Raw genomic sequence first — 17,615 nt, forward strand, 5'->3', positions numbered from 1 at the left:
TGGCCTATAGTAGGTGAGGCATGGTGACCTCAGAGGAGGCAACCATAGGGGACGAAGGAGGAGAGCCCGAGATGGGGTGGTATGGTTCTTCAGCCATATCAGAGGCGGGAGTCCCATGGGCAAACTTCGCCAGTTTAGCCGCAGCCAAAGCATATGACCTCCACACCATCAGGTAGGCAATCAAAAGAAAAACAATCACAAAGGCCCAGGGAATAGGGGTGCACATACTCAACAGCAGGGCAGCAGGGGTCCAACAACTGTATTAGTGCAGAAAGTCCAAGTACATGCCTTGCTGCCACCGATCCTCGTGACTTCTGAACCTTTAGGCAGTTATACTATTGATAGCAGGTGCAGAGCCAGGCATCAGGAATCAAAGCCATCAGCAGCAGAGTATAAGAGGACAGGTGTGCCCAATACTGTGTAGTAGGAGTCAGGGGGTTGCACTGAACCGCAGAAATGTGGCTGTTGAAACCAGGGAGTAAAACACTGCAGCTTCCTACATCGCAAAGCAGCACAAGGGATACTCCAGGTAAGTATAGTGAGAGTGTACCTATAAGTGTATAGAAGGGTCATGAATCGGCAGCATAAGAGTCAGGAGCAGTCCCAGGCAGTGACAGCCTTCAAAGCAGCAGCCAGCAGTACAGTCAGGGATCTACACAACAGACCACACGTTCAGGGGCTCACAAGACCACAACAGCAGGTTAAGAGCAGGCTCTGGGAGCTATCCCTCCACACATGGGGAATAATAGCCACAAGGAGATCTCAGGAGGCAGCAGAGAAGCCAGATTACAAAATCCAAAATGGCTGCCAAATGTTTTTTTCTTTGCTACAAGGGATCAGAGCTAAACAGGGTTGCAGAGGCAGGCACACAGCCCCAAGGACCTCCAGAGGTCCCCATAGATAGCAGGTTACTTACTGGATCACTGGATAGGTGATAGGAGTCCCTTTAGGGCAACAGGATAAGCAGACAGGATAAACTGGAAAGCATTAAGACCTGTATTACTCCATGCTTGAGCTGGTCACGTCCCCCCCAAATCACAAAGATGTAATGCTGATGTATCACTCAAGAGTCAGGTTGAGGAGAAATAGTATTCTTAATGAGATCTGTTCAAATAAAATCCTTTCCACAGGTATATATAAGATATTGCTACATGGTCGTTTCCCCGGTGATCCCGCTTTCTGCACGAAATGGGATGCAGATCTCACACCTAGAGGGATACATATTAACTGGAAAAAACACAGTGAAGTTTTGTCCCGTTGCTCTACAAGCTTAGAAGTTATTGAAACACAGTATAAACTGCTTACTAGATGGTATCGCTGTCCCTCCCTTTTGCATAAGTTCTTTCCCTCAGTGTCCCCCTTGTGTTGGAGATGTGGAAAGGAGTGTGGCACCCTTATTCATATATGGTGGGACTGTCCCCTGATCGCTACCTTCTGGGGCCAGGTAATTCAAATCTCCTCCAAGATCCTGGGGTTTCAGGCCCCTACTGGAATTGACTTCTGGTTGCTCTCCCACACTACAATTCCACTAGCAAAGTATAAACACTCTCTTCTCAAACACCTCAATAACGCAGCAAGAGCGGTGGTACCGGTCCACTGGAAGTCTCCGCCCCCCCTACCCCCGAATATGGGAATGGTTCCAGCGGATAGAATTTTATAGATCAATGGAGGATATTTTTCATTCAGCCCTTGACTCACGTGACTCACGTGCCGATTATGTCGCCACGTGGTGGAATTTAAATCTACCTCTACCTACAAAGACCAGATCCCGCTAGACTCAGCATGATGCCGCTTATCTGTGTAGCCCGCCTCGCAGTACGGAACCCAAATTTCTATCTAGTTGAGATTGATTAGCTCGCTCATTCCCCTTCCCTGATTTTATTCCCATTTCCTCCCTCTAACCTTTGTCTTGTTTTTTGTGTGGATTTTGGATGTTTTATATTTTACTGGTTTATTGACCCATGTGTTTCTACATTGTACGATTTGTTGTACTCTTGGTAATGTCATTCTTTCTTCTGTAAAACCAAAATAAAGAATATATAAAAAAAAAATACTTTCCACATGCAGTTTCAACTTTTTGAAATATGCGTTAATAATGTATCGTTTAATTAGATCTGAGGTTAAATTAGATTTCTGTCATTTCCCAGAATAACATGGAAATGGCCTCTCACCTGTGTGACTTCTGTGATGTGCTACAAGAGATGACTGCCATGTAAAACATTTCCCGCACTCAGAGCATGGAAATGGCCTCTCACCTGTGTGACTTCTATGGTGTAGAACAAGATGTGATTTCCGTGTAAAACATTTCCCACATTCGGAGCATGGAAATGGCCTCTCACCTGTGTGACATCTCTCATGTTTAACAAGAGATGATTGCCATGTAAAACATTTCCCACACACAGAACATGGAAATGGCTTCTCACCTGTGTGACTTCTTTGATGTGAAACAAGATGTGATTTCCGTCTAAAACAGTTCCCACACTCAGAGCACGCAAATGGTTTCTCATCTGTGTGAGTTCTCTGATGTATGATAAGAAATGATTTATTTGCAAAACATTTGTCACACTCAGAACATGGAAATGACTTACCTGTGTGACGTTGCTCATGTGTAATAAGATGTGATTTCCATTTAAAACATTTCCCACACTCAGAGCACGGAAATGGTTTCTCATCTGTGTGACATCTCTGATGTGTAACAAGAACTGATTTATCAGAAAAACATTTCCCACACTCAGAACATGGAAATGGTTTCTCACCTGTGTGACATCTCTCATGTGTAACAAGATGTGATTTACGTTTAAAACATTTCCCACACTCAGAGCATGGAAATGGTTTTTCACCTGTGTGACATAGCTGATGTGCAACAAGAATTGATTTCTCAGTAAAACATTTCCCACACTCAGAACACGAAAATGGCCTCTCACCTGTGTGACTTCTCTTATGTCTAACAAGATGTGATTTCTGTGTAAAATATTTCCCACACTCAGAGCATGGAAATGGCTTCTCACCTGTGTGACTTCTTTCATGTCTAACAAGTTGCGATTTCCTTGGAAAACATTTCCCACACTCGGTGCATGGAATAGACTTCTGTCCTGTCTCACTTAACTGTGTGTTTTGTATAAAACAGGGTAATATTTTATCAACTCTAGATGTTGTAATGCATGTACCAAGATCACAGTTATCAGGAGAATATTCAGCTTGATAATGTAGATCAGAGGGTATAGCTGCACCCCGTATAATTGGTGTGACAGACTTGGCTCCTGGAAAATCCTGTCTAAGGTTCTTCAATTGTGTTTCACCATCTGTAAGTAACATGAGACGTCCATCTGCTGGAAAGCAAAAAAAAAAATAAAAAATATGATCATATGAATGTTACCAGTAAAAAGTTTAAAAGACTATGGTCAAAATACTGTGAACTACGTAGATTCAAAATTTTGGAAGGAACAATTTCTAACTTGTTGACTTGACACTTTAAATTGCATTACGAGGGGTGTGCAGTGCATAGATAGAATAGGCACAATTTGACTGTCTAGTTACATAGTTGTTGAGGTTAGAAAAAGACAAATGTCCATCGAGTTCAACCTGTATTATAATTTTATAATAATTAAATGCTGTATCCTTGGATATTTTTTTCGCTTGGAATTTATCTAATCCATTTTTAAACTTATTAATTGAATCCACCAATACTACCATCTGTGGCAGAGAATTCCAAATCCTTACTGCTCTTACTGTGGAGAACCCTTTTCTCCATTGTGTATGAAATTTATTTTGAACTGCAATCTCTTAATGAAGTTATTGTGTCAAGGCACAGAAAATAGGTTTTTAATTACCTACCAGTAAATCCTTTTCTCGTAGTCCGTAGAGGATACTGGGGTCCATTTAGTACCATGGGGTATAGAGGGGTCCACAAGGAGCCTTGGGAACTTTAAGAATTTAAAAGTGTGCGCTGGTTCCTCCCTCTATGCCGCTCCTACAAGACTCAGTCTAGGAAACTGTGCCCGAGGAGACAGACATACTTTGAGGGAAAGATATAAAAGGACAGTGGTGAGACTCGAACCAGTACACACGAAACAAGAGGAAAGCCATGCTAACCCAACTTGAACAGGAACAGCAATAGCTGAACCCACAACAATACTTAACAAGTAACAGTGCAGGAAACCCGAAGCGCTGGGCGGGCGCCCAGTATCCACTACGGACTACGAGAAAAGGATTTACCGGTAGGTAATTAAAATCCTATTTTCTCTTACGTCCTAGAGGATACTGGGGTCCATTTAGTACAATAGGGATGTACCAAAGCTCCCAAACCAGGTGGGAGAGTGCTGAGGTTCCTACAGAACTGACTGACCAAACTGAAAGTCCTTAGAGGCAAAAATATCAAATTTGTAGAACTTAGCAAACGTGTTCGAACCTGACCAAGTAGCTGCTCGGCAGAGCTGTAAAGCCGAGACACTCCAGCCAGCCACCCAGGAGGAACCCACCGACCTAGTAGACTGGGCCTGTACAGATTTTGGAACCGGCAAACCTGCCGTAGAGTAAGCATGCTGGATAGTGAGCCTGATCCAGCGAGCAATAGACTTCTTTGAAGCAGAACATCCAATTTTATTGGGATCATAAAGCACAAACAGCAAGTCCGATTTCATGTGACAAGCTGTCCGCTTCACATAGAGCTTCAAAGCCCTCACAACATCCAACGACTTTGAAGTAGCAGAGGTATTGGTAACCACCGGAACCACAATAGGTTGGTGGATATGAAACGCAGACACCACCTTAGGAAGAAATTGCTGATGAGTTCTGAGTTCAGCTCTATCTTCATGAAAAATCAAATAGGGGCGCTTGTGAGACAGTGCCCCCAGTTCCGACACACGTCTTGCTGAAGCCAAGGCCAACAGTGTGACGGTCTTCCACGTAAGAAACTTTACATCCACCTCCTGTAAAGGCTCAAACCATTCCGATTGTAGAAACTGCAACATCACGTTGAGATCCCAAGGTGCCGTAGGAGGCACAAAGAACGGTTGGAGGTGCAGAATACCCTTCAAGAACATCTGAACCTCAGGGAGGGAAGCCAATTGTTTCTGGAAGAAAATGGATCAGCCCGAAATCTGGACTTTTATGGAGCCCAAGCGTAGCCCTACATCCACACCTGACTGCAGAAAAAGCAGAAAACATCCCAGTTGAAATTCCACCGCAGGAAATTTCCTGTTCTCACACCAAAAAGAGGATTTTGGTACTTACCGATAAATCCATTTCTCTGAATCCTCTAGGGGACACTGGAGTCCTATTGTCACAACTGAGGGCCTGAGCTGACGGGAGGCAGCCTCAGTTGTAGGGGCTGAGATGTACCGGAACCTGGGAGGTTGTATCAGACCCCTGGACATGTAAGTAACATGATGAATAACTGCCCGAAGGCGTGACCACGACAACTTGAATAAAAGTCAATGATGTTTATTTATGACAACTCCGCAACACAGCAGCAGTAAAAGGAAACATAAAAGTCAACAGAGGATAAATACAATTCCTGGGTACTACAGGGTGGCAAGGGCCACAGGCACTGGTAGTGTGAGATAGTTCTTATAATCATCTAGTTGGAAAGTCCTTACCAGGCCTGACTGTAGCAATGGAGAGAACCCAGGATCGTACCAGCTGGTGTTCCAGGAAAGGCTGGGCTGCTGAAGATAAAACGGCTGCTGTGGATACTGGCTGGAACCAGACTGTTGTTGGTACGGAGTGGATACTGGCTGGAACCAGTTAAATAATAAACGAACTTGAGAGCGATGAAATAATAATGAAGTTTGGAGTTTGAGAGCGGTGAAATTATAATGCCGGTGATAAATGACAAACTGCAGAAAAGGGGTACCGGCACTTTAAGGAGAGCTGACCTCTGCTGGAAGCTGGATGCTGAAAGCAGGTAGATCTGTAGCTGGAAGCTGGTGAATCCAAATGGATCGGAGAGTCAGGCTACACCGCAGATGGAATGCTGGTGCGGGTCTCTGTAGTGGAAGGATTGACACAGGAGCTGGAACCTGGAAGACAATCACAGGAAAGAGACAAACTGGAACTAGGTTTGACAACCAAAGCACTGACGCCTTCCTTGCTCAGGCACAGCATATTTATACCTGCAGCAAGGAAGGGGTTGGCTAGGCAATTATGCAAATCAACAATACAGACAGCAGATTGGTGGAAATGATCAGATGACAAAATCCAAGATGGCTGCGCCCATGCAGACACTTGGAGGGAAGTTTGGTTTGTAATCCATGTGAGAATTGAAGCAGCAATGGCGGCGCCGGCCACAGGAGACAGGAGACGCCAGACTGATGAATGCACATCCAAACCACGCGGGCACAGCGGAGGCCGCGGCTGACGTAATCGCCACTCTGACACTTTGCATGCAGAAACTCAGGGACGGCGGGGGAGGCCGCGGGAGACGCCATGCCAGATGTAATATGGCGTTTACTGTGACCGCGTCTCAGAGAGACAGGAGAGGATGCAGGAATGTAAACATCAGGATAACAGATGGGATCCGGTCCTGGAGCGCTGAGCCAGCCTTAGGAGGCATCTGATGGGTAAGAAATGGCGTCCAGATACCCGGATCGTGACAGCACCCCCCCCTTTAGGAGTGGCCCCAGGACACTTCTTTGGCTTTTGAGGAAACTTGGAATGGAATCTCCGGACCAAGGCAGGAGCATGGACATCAGAAGCATTGGTCCATGAACGTTCCTCAGGGCCGTAACCCTTCCAGTCAATAAGATACTGTAGTTGACCGTAACGGTGACGTGAGTCCAGGATCTTGGCCACTTCGTACTCAACGCCTCGTTGAGTTTGGACTTTCGGAGTTGGAGGAAGTGAGGAATGAAACCGATTCAAGATCAGCGGTTTCAACAGGGAAACATGGAATGTCCTGGGTATTTTTAAGAAGGGAGGCAACTGGAGTCTGTAAGCAACAGGGTTGATGACTTGTTCAATTTTAAAAGGACCAATGTAGCGAGGTGCAAACTTCATACTGGGAACTCTTAACCACAAATTCTTCGTGGATAACCATACCCGATCACCCACCTTGAGAGCAGGAACTGCTCGACGCTTCTTATCCGCAAACTTCTTGTACCTGAACGATGCCTTGAGCAGAGCTGATCGTACGCTCTTCCAGATATTGGCAAACTGATGCAAGGTGATATCCACTACGGGAACAGAAGTTGCTGGAAGCGGTTGGAACTCAGGGACTTTAGGGTGGAATCCAAAGTTAGTGAAGAATGGTGTTGAAGCAGATGAAGAATGATACTTGGTTGTTATGACAGAACTCGGCCCAGGGAAGTAATTGAACCCAGTCATCTTGAGAGGAGGACACATAGATGCGGAGGAAGGCCTCCAAGTCCTGATTCACCCTCTCAGTTTGACCATTGGTCTGAGGATGGTAAGCCGTGGAAAACTTTAGCTTGACTTGGAGGACTTGACATAAACTTCGCCAGAATTTGGCTGTGAATTGAACTCCTAGATCTGAGATGATTTCTTCAGGAAGACCGTGGAGTCGGAAGATCTCTTGTATGAATATTTGAGCCAACTTGGAAGCTGACGGAAGACCGGTGAGAGGAATGAAGTGTGCCATCTTGGTGAACCGGTCAACTACCACCCAGATGGTATTGAACTTGTTGCACATGGGTAAATCTGTAATAAAATCCATCGACAGATGGGTCCATGGTCGACGGGGAACAGATAGTGGAACCAGTTGCCCCGCAGGCGACTGGCGGGATACCTTATGTTGAGCACACTTTGGGCAAGATGCAATAAACTCCAAGACGTCCTTTTTCAGAGTTGGCCACCAATAGGACCTAGAGATAAACTCCAGGGTTTTTTGGATACCTGTATGTCCGGCAAAACGGGAAGCATGGGCCCAATGCATGAGCTTCTTCCTTAGCATCGGCTTCACAAAACTTTTCCCTGATGGGGGCGTAGAGTCCATCCCTACCGTGGAGAATGCCAACGGATTTATAATAGGATGCTTGTCTGAAGACTCTGACTCATTTTCTTGCTCCCATGAGCGGGAAAGGGCATCGGCCTTGCGATTCTGAGAGCCCGGACAGAACTGGAGTTTAAAGTCGAACCTGGAAAAGAAAAGTGCCCATCTGGCCTGACGAGGATTGAGACATTGTGCGCCTTTCAGATATAAAAGGTTCTTGTGGTCTGTAAGTATGGTGATTGAATGAGAAGCTCCCTCCAACAGATATCTCCACTCCTCTAGAGCGAGCTTGATGGCTAGCAACTCCTGGTCGCCAATGGCATAGTTGCGCTCCGCTGGGGAGAACTTCCGGGAGAAGAAACTGCAAGGATGTAAATGGCCATCTTTAGCCCTCTGAGATAACACCGCTCCTACTCCAACGGAGGAGGCATCCACCTCTAAGATGAAAGGAGAGTCGATGTCAGGCTGTTTCAGAACAGGCGCAGAGATGAACCTTTGCTTTAAATGATGAAAGGCTTGCATGGCTTCTTCAGACCACTTGGACGGGTTAGCACCCTTCTTAGTGAAAGCAGTAATAGGCGCCACAATGGTGGAAAAGTCTCGTATAAACTTTCGGTAATAATTGGCGAACCCTAAGAACCTCTGGACCCCTTTGAGGGTTAAGGGTACCGGCCAATTCTGGATTGCTTGTAGTTTCTCAGGATCCATCTCTAGTCCGGAACCGGACACAATGTACCCTAGAAACGGAATGGACTTGACTTCAAAGACGCATTTCTCTAATTTGCAATAGAGATGATTGACACGGAGACGGGACAGAACCTCTTTTACCCAAAAACGATGTTCCTCTAAATCGTTGGCAAAAATGAGGATATCATCTAGATAGACTACGACATGACGGTATAGAATGTCTCTGAAGATCTCATTGACAAAATGCTGGAAGACAGCTGGAGCATTGCTCAATCCGAAGGGCATGACGAGGTACTCATAATGTCCGTCACGGGTGTTAAAGGCGGTCTTCCACTCGTCACCCTCACGGATCCGGATGAGATTGTATGCACCTCTCAAGTCCAGCTTTGTAAAGATGGTAGCTCCGCTAACTCTGTCAAATAGCTCAGTAATCAGGGGTAAAGGATAGCGGTTCTTGATGGTAATGTCGTTCAAACCTCTGTAGTCGATGCACGGCCGCAGACCACCATCTTTCTTCTTTACAAAAAAGAAGCCTGCGCCGGCTGGAGAAGAAGGTCGAATGAACCCCTTTGCTAGGTTCTCTTTAATGTATTCCTCCATAGAATGCGTCTCAGGCAGAGACAACGGATACGTTCGGCCTCGAGGTGGAACCTTCCCTGGAACGAGATCAATCGGGCAGTCCCATTCTCTATGAGGAGGAAGGATATCAACAGAAGCTTTACTGAACACATCCGTGAAATCTTGATATGGAGGAGGTGGAACATCAGACGACCTGGGGGAGGAAGAACAGACAGGCAAAACTTTAAACAAACATGTCTCAGCACAGGAGGAACCCCATGCCAGGATTTGCGTAGTCGTCCAATCAATTGTAGGATTGTGAAGACGGAGCCATGGAAGGCCCAGGACCACAGGATGTGTGGCTCTTGGAATCACTAAAAAAGAAATACGTTCGGAATGAAGAGCTCCCACTCTCAGACGAACTGGTAGAGTCCTTAAAGAAATAACTGCATCAAAAATTTTGCTGCCATCCACGGCAGTTAAGGAAATGGACGAAGGAAGTCTCTCGGTGGGTAGGGACCACCGTTTAACATAGGCTTCGGTAATAAAGTTCCCAGCTGCTCCGGAATCAAGGAGGGCAATGACGTTCCGATAACGTTGAGCAACTTGAAGCGAGACTGGGAGATTACAATCTTGAAGAGATGGAGAGGAGATCATTACTCCTAGCCGGCCCTCTCCTTGGCGAGCTAGGATTTGGAGTCCCGGGCGTTTGGGACAGGCATTAATGGTGTGAGACGGAGCTGCACAATAAAGACAGAGAGACTCGGAGAGACGTCTTCGGCGCTCAGCAGGAGTTAAACGGGAACGGCCAATTTGCATGGGCTCATCTTTAGTTGGTGACAGTTGGCGAGGAGGAGGAGCAGAAGATTTTGGAGCAGATGATCTTCCACGTTCAGTTGCTCTCTCTCTGAAACGTAAATCAACTTTTGTGCAGAGTGAGATTAGCTCATCTAACTTAGAGGGTAAGTCTCTGGTAGCTAACTCATCTTTAATACGCTCAGATAAGCCATGCCAGAATGCAGCATACAGGGCCTCGTCGTTCCATGCCAGTTCGGATGCCAGGATCTGGAACTGTATAAGATATTGTCCTACAGTACGTGATCCCTGGCGTAAACGGAGAATCTCAGACGAAGCTGAAGTTACCCGGCCTGGCTCGTCGAAGATGCGCCTGAATGTTGACACGAATGCAGTGTAGGAAGATAGCAGGGTGTCGGACCTCTCCCATAACGGTGATGCCCAATCAAGGGCTGAGCCACTGAGAAGAGAGATAATGTAGGCAATTTTTGTACGGTCACTGGGGAAATTGCCAGGTTGTAGCTCAAACTGAATCTCACACTGGTTGAGAAATCCCCTGCAGAATCTTGGAGATCCGTCAAATTTTGCTGGCGTTGGAAGATGAAGACGTGGAGCAGAAATGGGTAAGGTGGGTGGGGTTATAGCTGGAGTCACTGTGGTTGACGCACCGGACGCGCCTGATCCACGGAGGGTTGTCTGAATCCCATCCAGCCGAGTAGAGAGATCCTGGAGACAGCGGATGATGTGGCCCTGTGCAGCCTCCTGATGTTCAAGTCGGGCAGCCAGTTCTTGCATCGGCCTGGCCGCTTGATCCTGGTCTCCGGCTGGATTCATTAGGTCAGTGCTTACTGTCACAACTGAGGGCCTGAGCTGACGGGAGGCAGCCTCAGTTGTAGGGGCTGAGATGTACCGGAACCTGGGAGGTTGTATCAGACCCCTGGACATGTAAGTAACATGATGAATAACTGCCCGAAGGCGTGACCACGACAACCTGAATAAAAGTCAATGATGTTTATTTATGACAACTCCGCAACACAGCAGCAGTAAAAGGAAACATAAAAGTCAACAGAGGATAAATACAATTCCTGGGTACTACAGGGTGGCAAGGGCCACAGGCACTGGTAGTGTGAGATAGTTCTTATAATCTTCTAGTTGGAAAGTCCTTACCAGGCCTGACTGTAGCAATGGAGAGAACCCAGGATCGTACCAGCTGGTGTTCCAGGAAAGGCTGGGCTGCTGAAGATAAAACGGCTGCTGTGGATACTGGCTGGAACCAGACTGTTGTTGGTACGGAGTGGATACTGGCTGGAACCAGTTAAATAATAAACGAACTTGAGAGCGATGAAATAATAATGAAGTTTGGAGTTTGAGAGCGGTGAAATTATAATGCCGGTGATAAATGACAAACTGCAGAAAAGGGGTACCGGCACTTTAAGGAGAGCTGACCTCTGCTGGAAGCTGGATGCTGAAAGCAGGTAGATCTGTAGCTGGAAGCTGGTGAATCCAAATGGATCGGAGAGTCAGGCTACACCGCAGATGGAATGCTGGTGCGGGTCTCTGTAGTGGAAGGATTGACACAGGAGCTGGAACCTGGAAGACAATCACAGGAAAGAGACAAACTGGAACTAGGTTTGACAACCAAAGCACTGACGCCTTCCTTGCTCAGGCACAGCATATTTATACCTGCAGCAAGGAAGGGGTTGGCTAGGCAATTATGCAAATCAACAATACAGACAGCAGATTGGTGGAAATGATCAGATGACAAAATCCAAGATGGCTGCGCCCATGCAGACACTTGGAGGGAAGTTTGGTTTGTAATCCATGTGAGAATTGAAGCAGCAATGGCGGCGCCGGCCACAGGAGACAGGAGACGCCAGACTGATGAATGCACATCCAAACCACGCGGGCACAGCGGAGGCCGCGGCTGACGTAATCGCCACTCTGACACTTTGCATGCAGAAACTCAGGGACGGCGGCGGAGGCCGCGGGAGACGCCATGCCAGATGTAATATGGCGTTTACTGTGACCGCGTCTCAGAGAGACAGGAGAGGATGCAGGAATGTAAACATCAGGATAACAGATGGGATCCGGTCCTGGAGCGCTGAGCTAGCCTTAGGAGGCATCTGATGGGTAAGAAATGGCGTCCAGATACCCGGATCGTGACACCTATACATTAGGGGTGTGAAGCCTTGAACCGGAGGTGTGGCACAATCTTAAATTAGCATTGTCTGCACAGCCGGCTCCTCCCCTTCACATCCCTCCTCCCTCAGTTTGAAAAATTTGACTGAGAGAATAGGATATGACACTATAGCCCATGGCGAGGAACCGAACCGTACAACATATCAAACAGCGACCAAGAACTCTTAACCGAACAACTAACGCTGTTTGCACGAACTGTTTAAAACAAGAACTGTTTTCACGAACTGTTGAAAACAAGAACTTAGAACCCAGCAGGTTGACAGCACCGAGGCGGGCGTCCAGTGTCCCCTAGAGGATTCAGAGAAATGGATTTATCGGTAAGTACCAAAATCCTCTTTTCTCTTTCATCCACTAGGGGACACTGGAGTCCTATACATTAGGGGACGTCCCAAAGTTTTCCCCCAGGGAGGGGGTGCTGTCTGTGCCCTGCAAAACTAAACGTCCGAACTTAGCTTCTCCGGACGCAAAAGTATCAAACTTGTAAAATCTTGCGAACGTGCGGGCTGAAGACCACGTCGCCGCTCTGCAAAGTTGAGTAGTGGAAGCACCTCTGGCAGCCGCCCACGAGGCACCCACTGATCGGGTAGTATGAGCACCCGTCTGTACTGGAACCTGTTTTCCACAGGAAATATAAGCTTGCCGAATGACAAGTCTAATCCATCTGGACAGAGTCTGCTTAGATGCCGGCCAACCCTTCTTTGGCCCATCATAAAGGACAAACAAATGATCCGACTTTCTGAAAGACGACGTAACCTGTACGTATCTTCGTAAAGCTCGGACAACATCCAATGACCCGTCCTCATCTGTGAGACCCTGGAAAGATGGGACCACGATTGGTTGATTTACGTGAAACCCCGAAACCACCTTTGGCAGGAAGTCTGCTCTTGTACGGAGTTCCGCCCTATCCTCATGAAACACCAAGGAAGGACTCTTACAGGATAAGGCTCCTAACTCAGAAACCCGCCTAGCCGAAGCCAAGGCAAGCAATAACGTGACCTTCCACGAAAGATATTTCAAGTCCGTTCTTGTCAGCGGTTCAAAAATTGGTGACTTCAAATATTCTAACACTAAATTCAAGTCCCACGGTGCCGTGGGCGGACGAAAAGGGGGTTGAATCCTCAAAACCCCCTGTAAAAAGGTTTGAATCTCTGGCAAAGATGCGAGCCGCTGCTGAAAGAGAATGGAAAGAGCCGAAATCTGAACCTTCAGAGAGCCCAGTCTGAGTCCTCTAGACCGTCCTGAAGGAAAATTAAAAGTCGAGCTAAATGGAATTTCGTTGAATTCCATCCCCGCTCCTGACACCAAGCCATGTACCTTCTCCAAATCCTATAGTAGTGCCTGGCTGTGACCGGCTTTCTAGCGGCAATCATTGTAGGAATGGCCGTTCGTGGAATCCCTCTGTTTCTTAAGATCCGGGTTTCAATAGCCACGCCGTCAAACGCAGCCTGTTCAGGTCGGGGTGTAGGAACGGTCCTTGAGATAGCAGGTCCTCTCTCTGAGGCAACCTCCAAGGATCTTCCGCAAGTAACCCTCGCAGGTCGGTGTACCAACTCCTGCGCGGCCAATCTGGTGCGATTAGAATGGCCCACACTCGTTCCCGCTTTATTCTCTTCAGAATCCTGGGTATGAGTGGGAATGGGGGAAATATGTAAACTCTCTTGTAACTCCAAGGAAATGTTAATGCGTCCACTCCTTCGGCTGCTGGATCTCGAGTCCTTGACACGTATCGGGGCAGCTGATGGTTTTGTCGAGACGCCATGAGGTCCACCTGAGGCAGACCCCATCGTCTCACAATCATGTTGAAAATCCATGGGTGAAGGCACCACTCCCCCTGATGCATGTCTTGGCGACTGAGGTAATCTGCCTCCCAATTCTCCACTCCTGGAATGAACACTGCGGAGAGAATGATGCCTCTTCTTTCTGCCCACAACAAGATCTTTGTGGCCTCCTTTAACGCCATCCTGCTCTTCGTTCCTCCTTGACGGTTGATGTAGGCCGTCGTCGTGACATTGTCCGACTGAATCCTTATGTCTTGATTCATGACTAGGTCTTCTGCTAAGAGAAGGGCATTGTAGACTGCTCTTAGTTCGAGGATATTTATGGGTAATTTGCTTTCCTGTAGCGTCCATCGTCCCTGAAACTGATGGTCGTCTAGAACGGCTCCCCAACCTCTGAGACTGGCGTCCGTCGTCAAGATCTTCCAATCCCAAATGCCGCATTTCTTGCCGGCTGTAAGGTTCTTGTGTAACGACCACCATGTCAAGGAGACCCGTACTTGTGGTTGAAGTCGTATTCTCCGATGGAGGAGCCAGTGTGAGCCTGCTCCCTGAGCAATGAGGTTCATCTGGAATGGTCGGGAATGAAGCCTGCCGTACTGGAGAGCTTCGAACGACGCCACCATCTTCCCCAGAAGTTGTACACAGAGGTGCAGAGACACGGTCTGCGTGCGCAGCACCTGAGCTACTAATCTCTGTATGTCCTGTACCTTCTTGTCTGGTAGGAACACACGTAATCGGATCGTGTCCAAGATGAGACCTAGGAATTGAATCCGTTGAGTCGGTATGAGGTTGGACTTCTTGAAATTGACAATCCAACCATGTTGAATTAGAAATTGATGTGATGTCTGAACATCCTTGAGCAGTCGATTCTGAGATGGAGCTTTTATCAGTAAATCGTCCAGATAAGGAATTATCGTGACCCCCAACAGTCTCAGTCCTGCAACCATGATCGCCACGATCTTCGTGAAAATTCTTGGGGCTGATGCTAGACCGAATGGCAATGCCCGGAATTGGTAGTGCTCCTTCACCAGTGCGAACCGTAAGTAAGCCTGGTGAAGAGTCCAGATTGGGATATGCAAATATGCATCTTTTATGTCCATGGATACCATGAACTCCTCTGGCTCTAAGCCTGCAATGACTGATTGGATTGATTCCATCTTGAACTTGTAGACTCTTAAAAACTGGTTGAAAACTTTTAAATTGAGTATTGGTCTGACCGTCCCATCTGGTTTTGGCACGACAAAAAGATTGGAATAGAACCCTGTTCCTCTCTGAGAAGCGGGAACCGGAATAATGACCTCTGCATGTAGCAATTTGAGAATTGCTGCCCTTAGTGCCCTTGCTTTCTGAGGACACTGAGGCAATCCTGTTGTAAAAAAATAAGAATTTACTTACCGATAATTCTATTTCTCATAGTCCGTAGTGGATGCTGGGACTCCGTCAGGACCATGGGGAATAGCGGGCTCCGCAGGAGACAGGGCACATCTAAATAAAGCTTTTAGGATCACATGGTGCGTACTGGCTCCTCCCCCTATGACCCTCCTCCAAGCCTCAGTTAGGTACTGTGCCCGGACGAGCGTACACAATAAGGAAGGATCTTGAATCCCGGGTAAGACTCATACCAGCCACACCAATCACACCGTACAACTTGTGATCTGAACCCAGTTAACAGTATGATAACAAAAAACGAAGTAGCCTCTGAAAAGATGGCTCACAACAATAGTAATAACCCGATCTTTGTAACAATAACTATGTACAAGTATTGCAGACAATCCGCACTTGGGATGGGCGCCCAGCATCCACTACGGACTATGAGAAATAGAATTATCGGTAAGTAAATTCTTATTTTCTCTAACGTCCTAGTGGATGCTGGGACTCCGTCAGGACCATGGGGATTATACCAAAGCTCCCAAACGGGCGGGAGAGTGCGGATGACTCTGCAGCACCGAATGAGAGAACTCCAGGTCCTCCTTAGCCAGAGTATCAAATTTGTAAAATTTTACAAACGTGTTCTCCCCTGACCACGTAGCTGCTCGGCAAAGTTGTAATGCCGAGACCCCTCGGGCAGCCGCCCAAGATGAGCCCACTTTCCTTGTGGAGTGGGCCTTTACAGATTTAGGCTGTGGCAGGCCTGCCACAGAATGTGCAAGTTGGATTGTGCTACAGATCCAACGTGCAATCGTCTGTTTAGACGCAGGAGCACCCATCTTGTTGGGTGCATACAATATAAACAACGAGTCAGATTTTCTGACTCCAGCTGTCCTTGAAATATATATTTTTAATGCTCTGACAACGTCCAGTAACTTGGAGTCCTCCAAGTCGCTAGTAGCCGCAGGCACCACAATAGGCTGGTTCAAGTGAAAAGCCGAAACCACCTTAGGGAGAAAATGAGGACGTGTCCGCAGTTCTGCCCTGTCCGAATGGAAAATCAGATATGGGCTTTTGTGATAAAGCCGCCAACTCTGAAACACTCCTGGCTGAAGCCAGGGCCAATAGCATGGTTACCTTCCATGTAAGGTATTTTAAATCTACCGATTTTAGAGGCTCAAACCAATGAGATTTGAGAAAATTCAAAACTACGTTCAAATCCCACGGTGCCACTGGAGGCACTATTGGGGGTTGTATATGTAGTACACCTTTGACAAAAGTTTGTACTTCAGGCACTGATGCCAATTCCTTCTGGAAGAAGATTGATAAGGCCGAAATTTGAACTTTAATGGACCCCAATTTTAGGCCCATAGACAATCCTGCTTGCAGGAAATGTAAGAATCGACCCAATTGAAATTCTTCCGTTGGAGCCTTCTTGGCCTCACACCACGCAACATACTTTCGCCAAATGCGGTGATAATGTTGTACAGTCACTTCCTTTCTAGCCTTAATCAAGGTAGGAATAACTTCCTCTGGAATGCCCTTTTCTTTTAGAATCCGGCGTTCAACCGCCATGCCGTCAAACGCAGACGCGGTAAGTCTTGGAACCTACAAGGTCCCTGCTGAAGCAGATCCCTTCTTAGAGGTAGAGGCCACGGATCCTCCGTGAGCATCTCTTGAAGTTCCGGATACCAAGTTCTTCTTGGCCAGTCCGGAGCCACCAGTATTGTTCTTACTCCTCTTTTCCGTATAATTCTCAGTACCTTTGGTATGAGAGGCAGAGGAGGGAACACATACACTGACTGGTACACCCACGGTGTTACCAGAGCGTCCACAGCTATTGCCTGAGGGTCTCTTGACCTGGCGCAATATCTGTCTAATTTTTTGTTGAGGCGAGACGCCATCATGTCCACCTTTGGTCTTTCCCAACGGTTCACAATCATGTGGAAGACTTCTGGATGAAGTCCCCACTCTCCCGGGTGAAGGTCGTGCGGGATGAACACTGCTGACAGTGCTATGACATGATTCTCCGCCCAGCGCAGAATCCTTGCAGCTTCTGTCATTGCTCTTCTGCTTCTCGTGCCGCCTTGTCGGTTTACGTGGGCGACTGCCGTGATGTTGTCCGACTGGATCAACACCGGCTGACCCTGAAGCAGCGATTTTGCCAGGCTTAGAGCATTGTAGATCGCTCTTAGCTCCAGTATATTTATGTGAAGGGACGTCTCCAGGTTTGACCACACGCCCTGGAAGTTTCTTCCCTGTGTGACTGCTCCCCAGCCTCG

At 47.3% G+C, this 17,615-nt stretch overlaps 1 protein-coding gene across 5 annotated transcripts in view; it reads right to left on the reverse strand.

The window, feature by feature from the left end:
- Window positions 1–1,146: 1,146 nt before the first annotated feature.
- The window catches only part of LOC135054628 (zinc finger protein ZFP2-like), a 57,507-nt gene continuing 41,038 nt past the window's right edge, over window positions 1,147–17,615 (reverse strand). For 4 of the 5 annotated variants that reach the window (XM_063957837.1, XM_063957834.1, XM_063957832.1 and 1 more), the window contains one exon: window positions 1,147–3,329. In XM_063957837.1, coding sequence (XP_063813907.1) covers window positions 2,137–3,329 — 1,193 coding nt within the window. In that variant the 3' untranslated portion in view covers window positions 1,147–2,136. The remainder of the gene's footprint in view (window positions 3,330–17,615) is intronic. The other variant, XM_063957833.1, reaches the window with a different exon arrangement.

Source organism: Pseudophryne corroboree, chromosome 3 (assembly GCF_028390025.1).
Source record: "Pseudophryne corroboree isolate aPseCor3 chromosome 3, aPseCor3.hap2, whole genome shotgun sequence".
NCBI lineage: Eukaryota > Metazoa > Chordata > Amphibia > Anura > Myobatrachidae > Pseudophryne > Pseudophryne corroboree.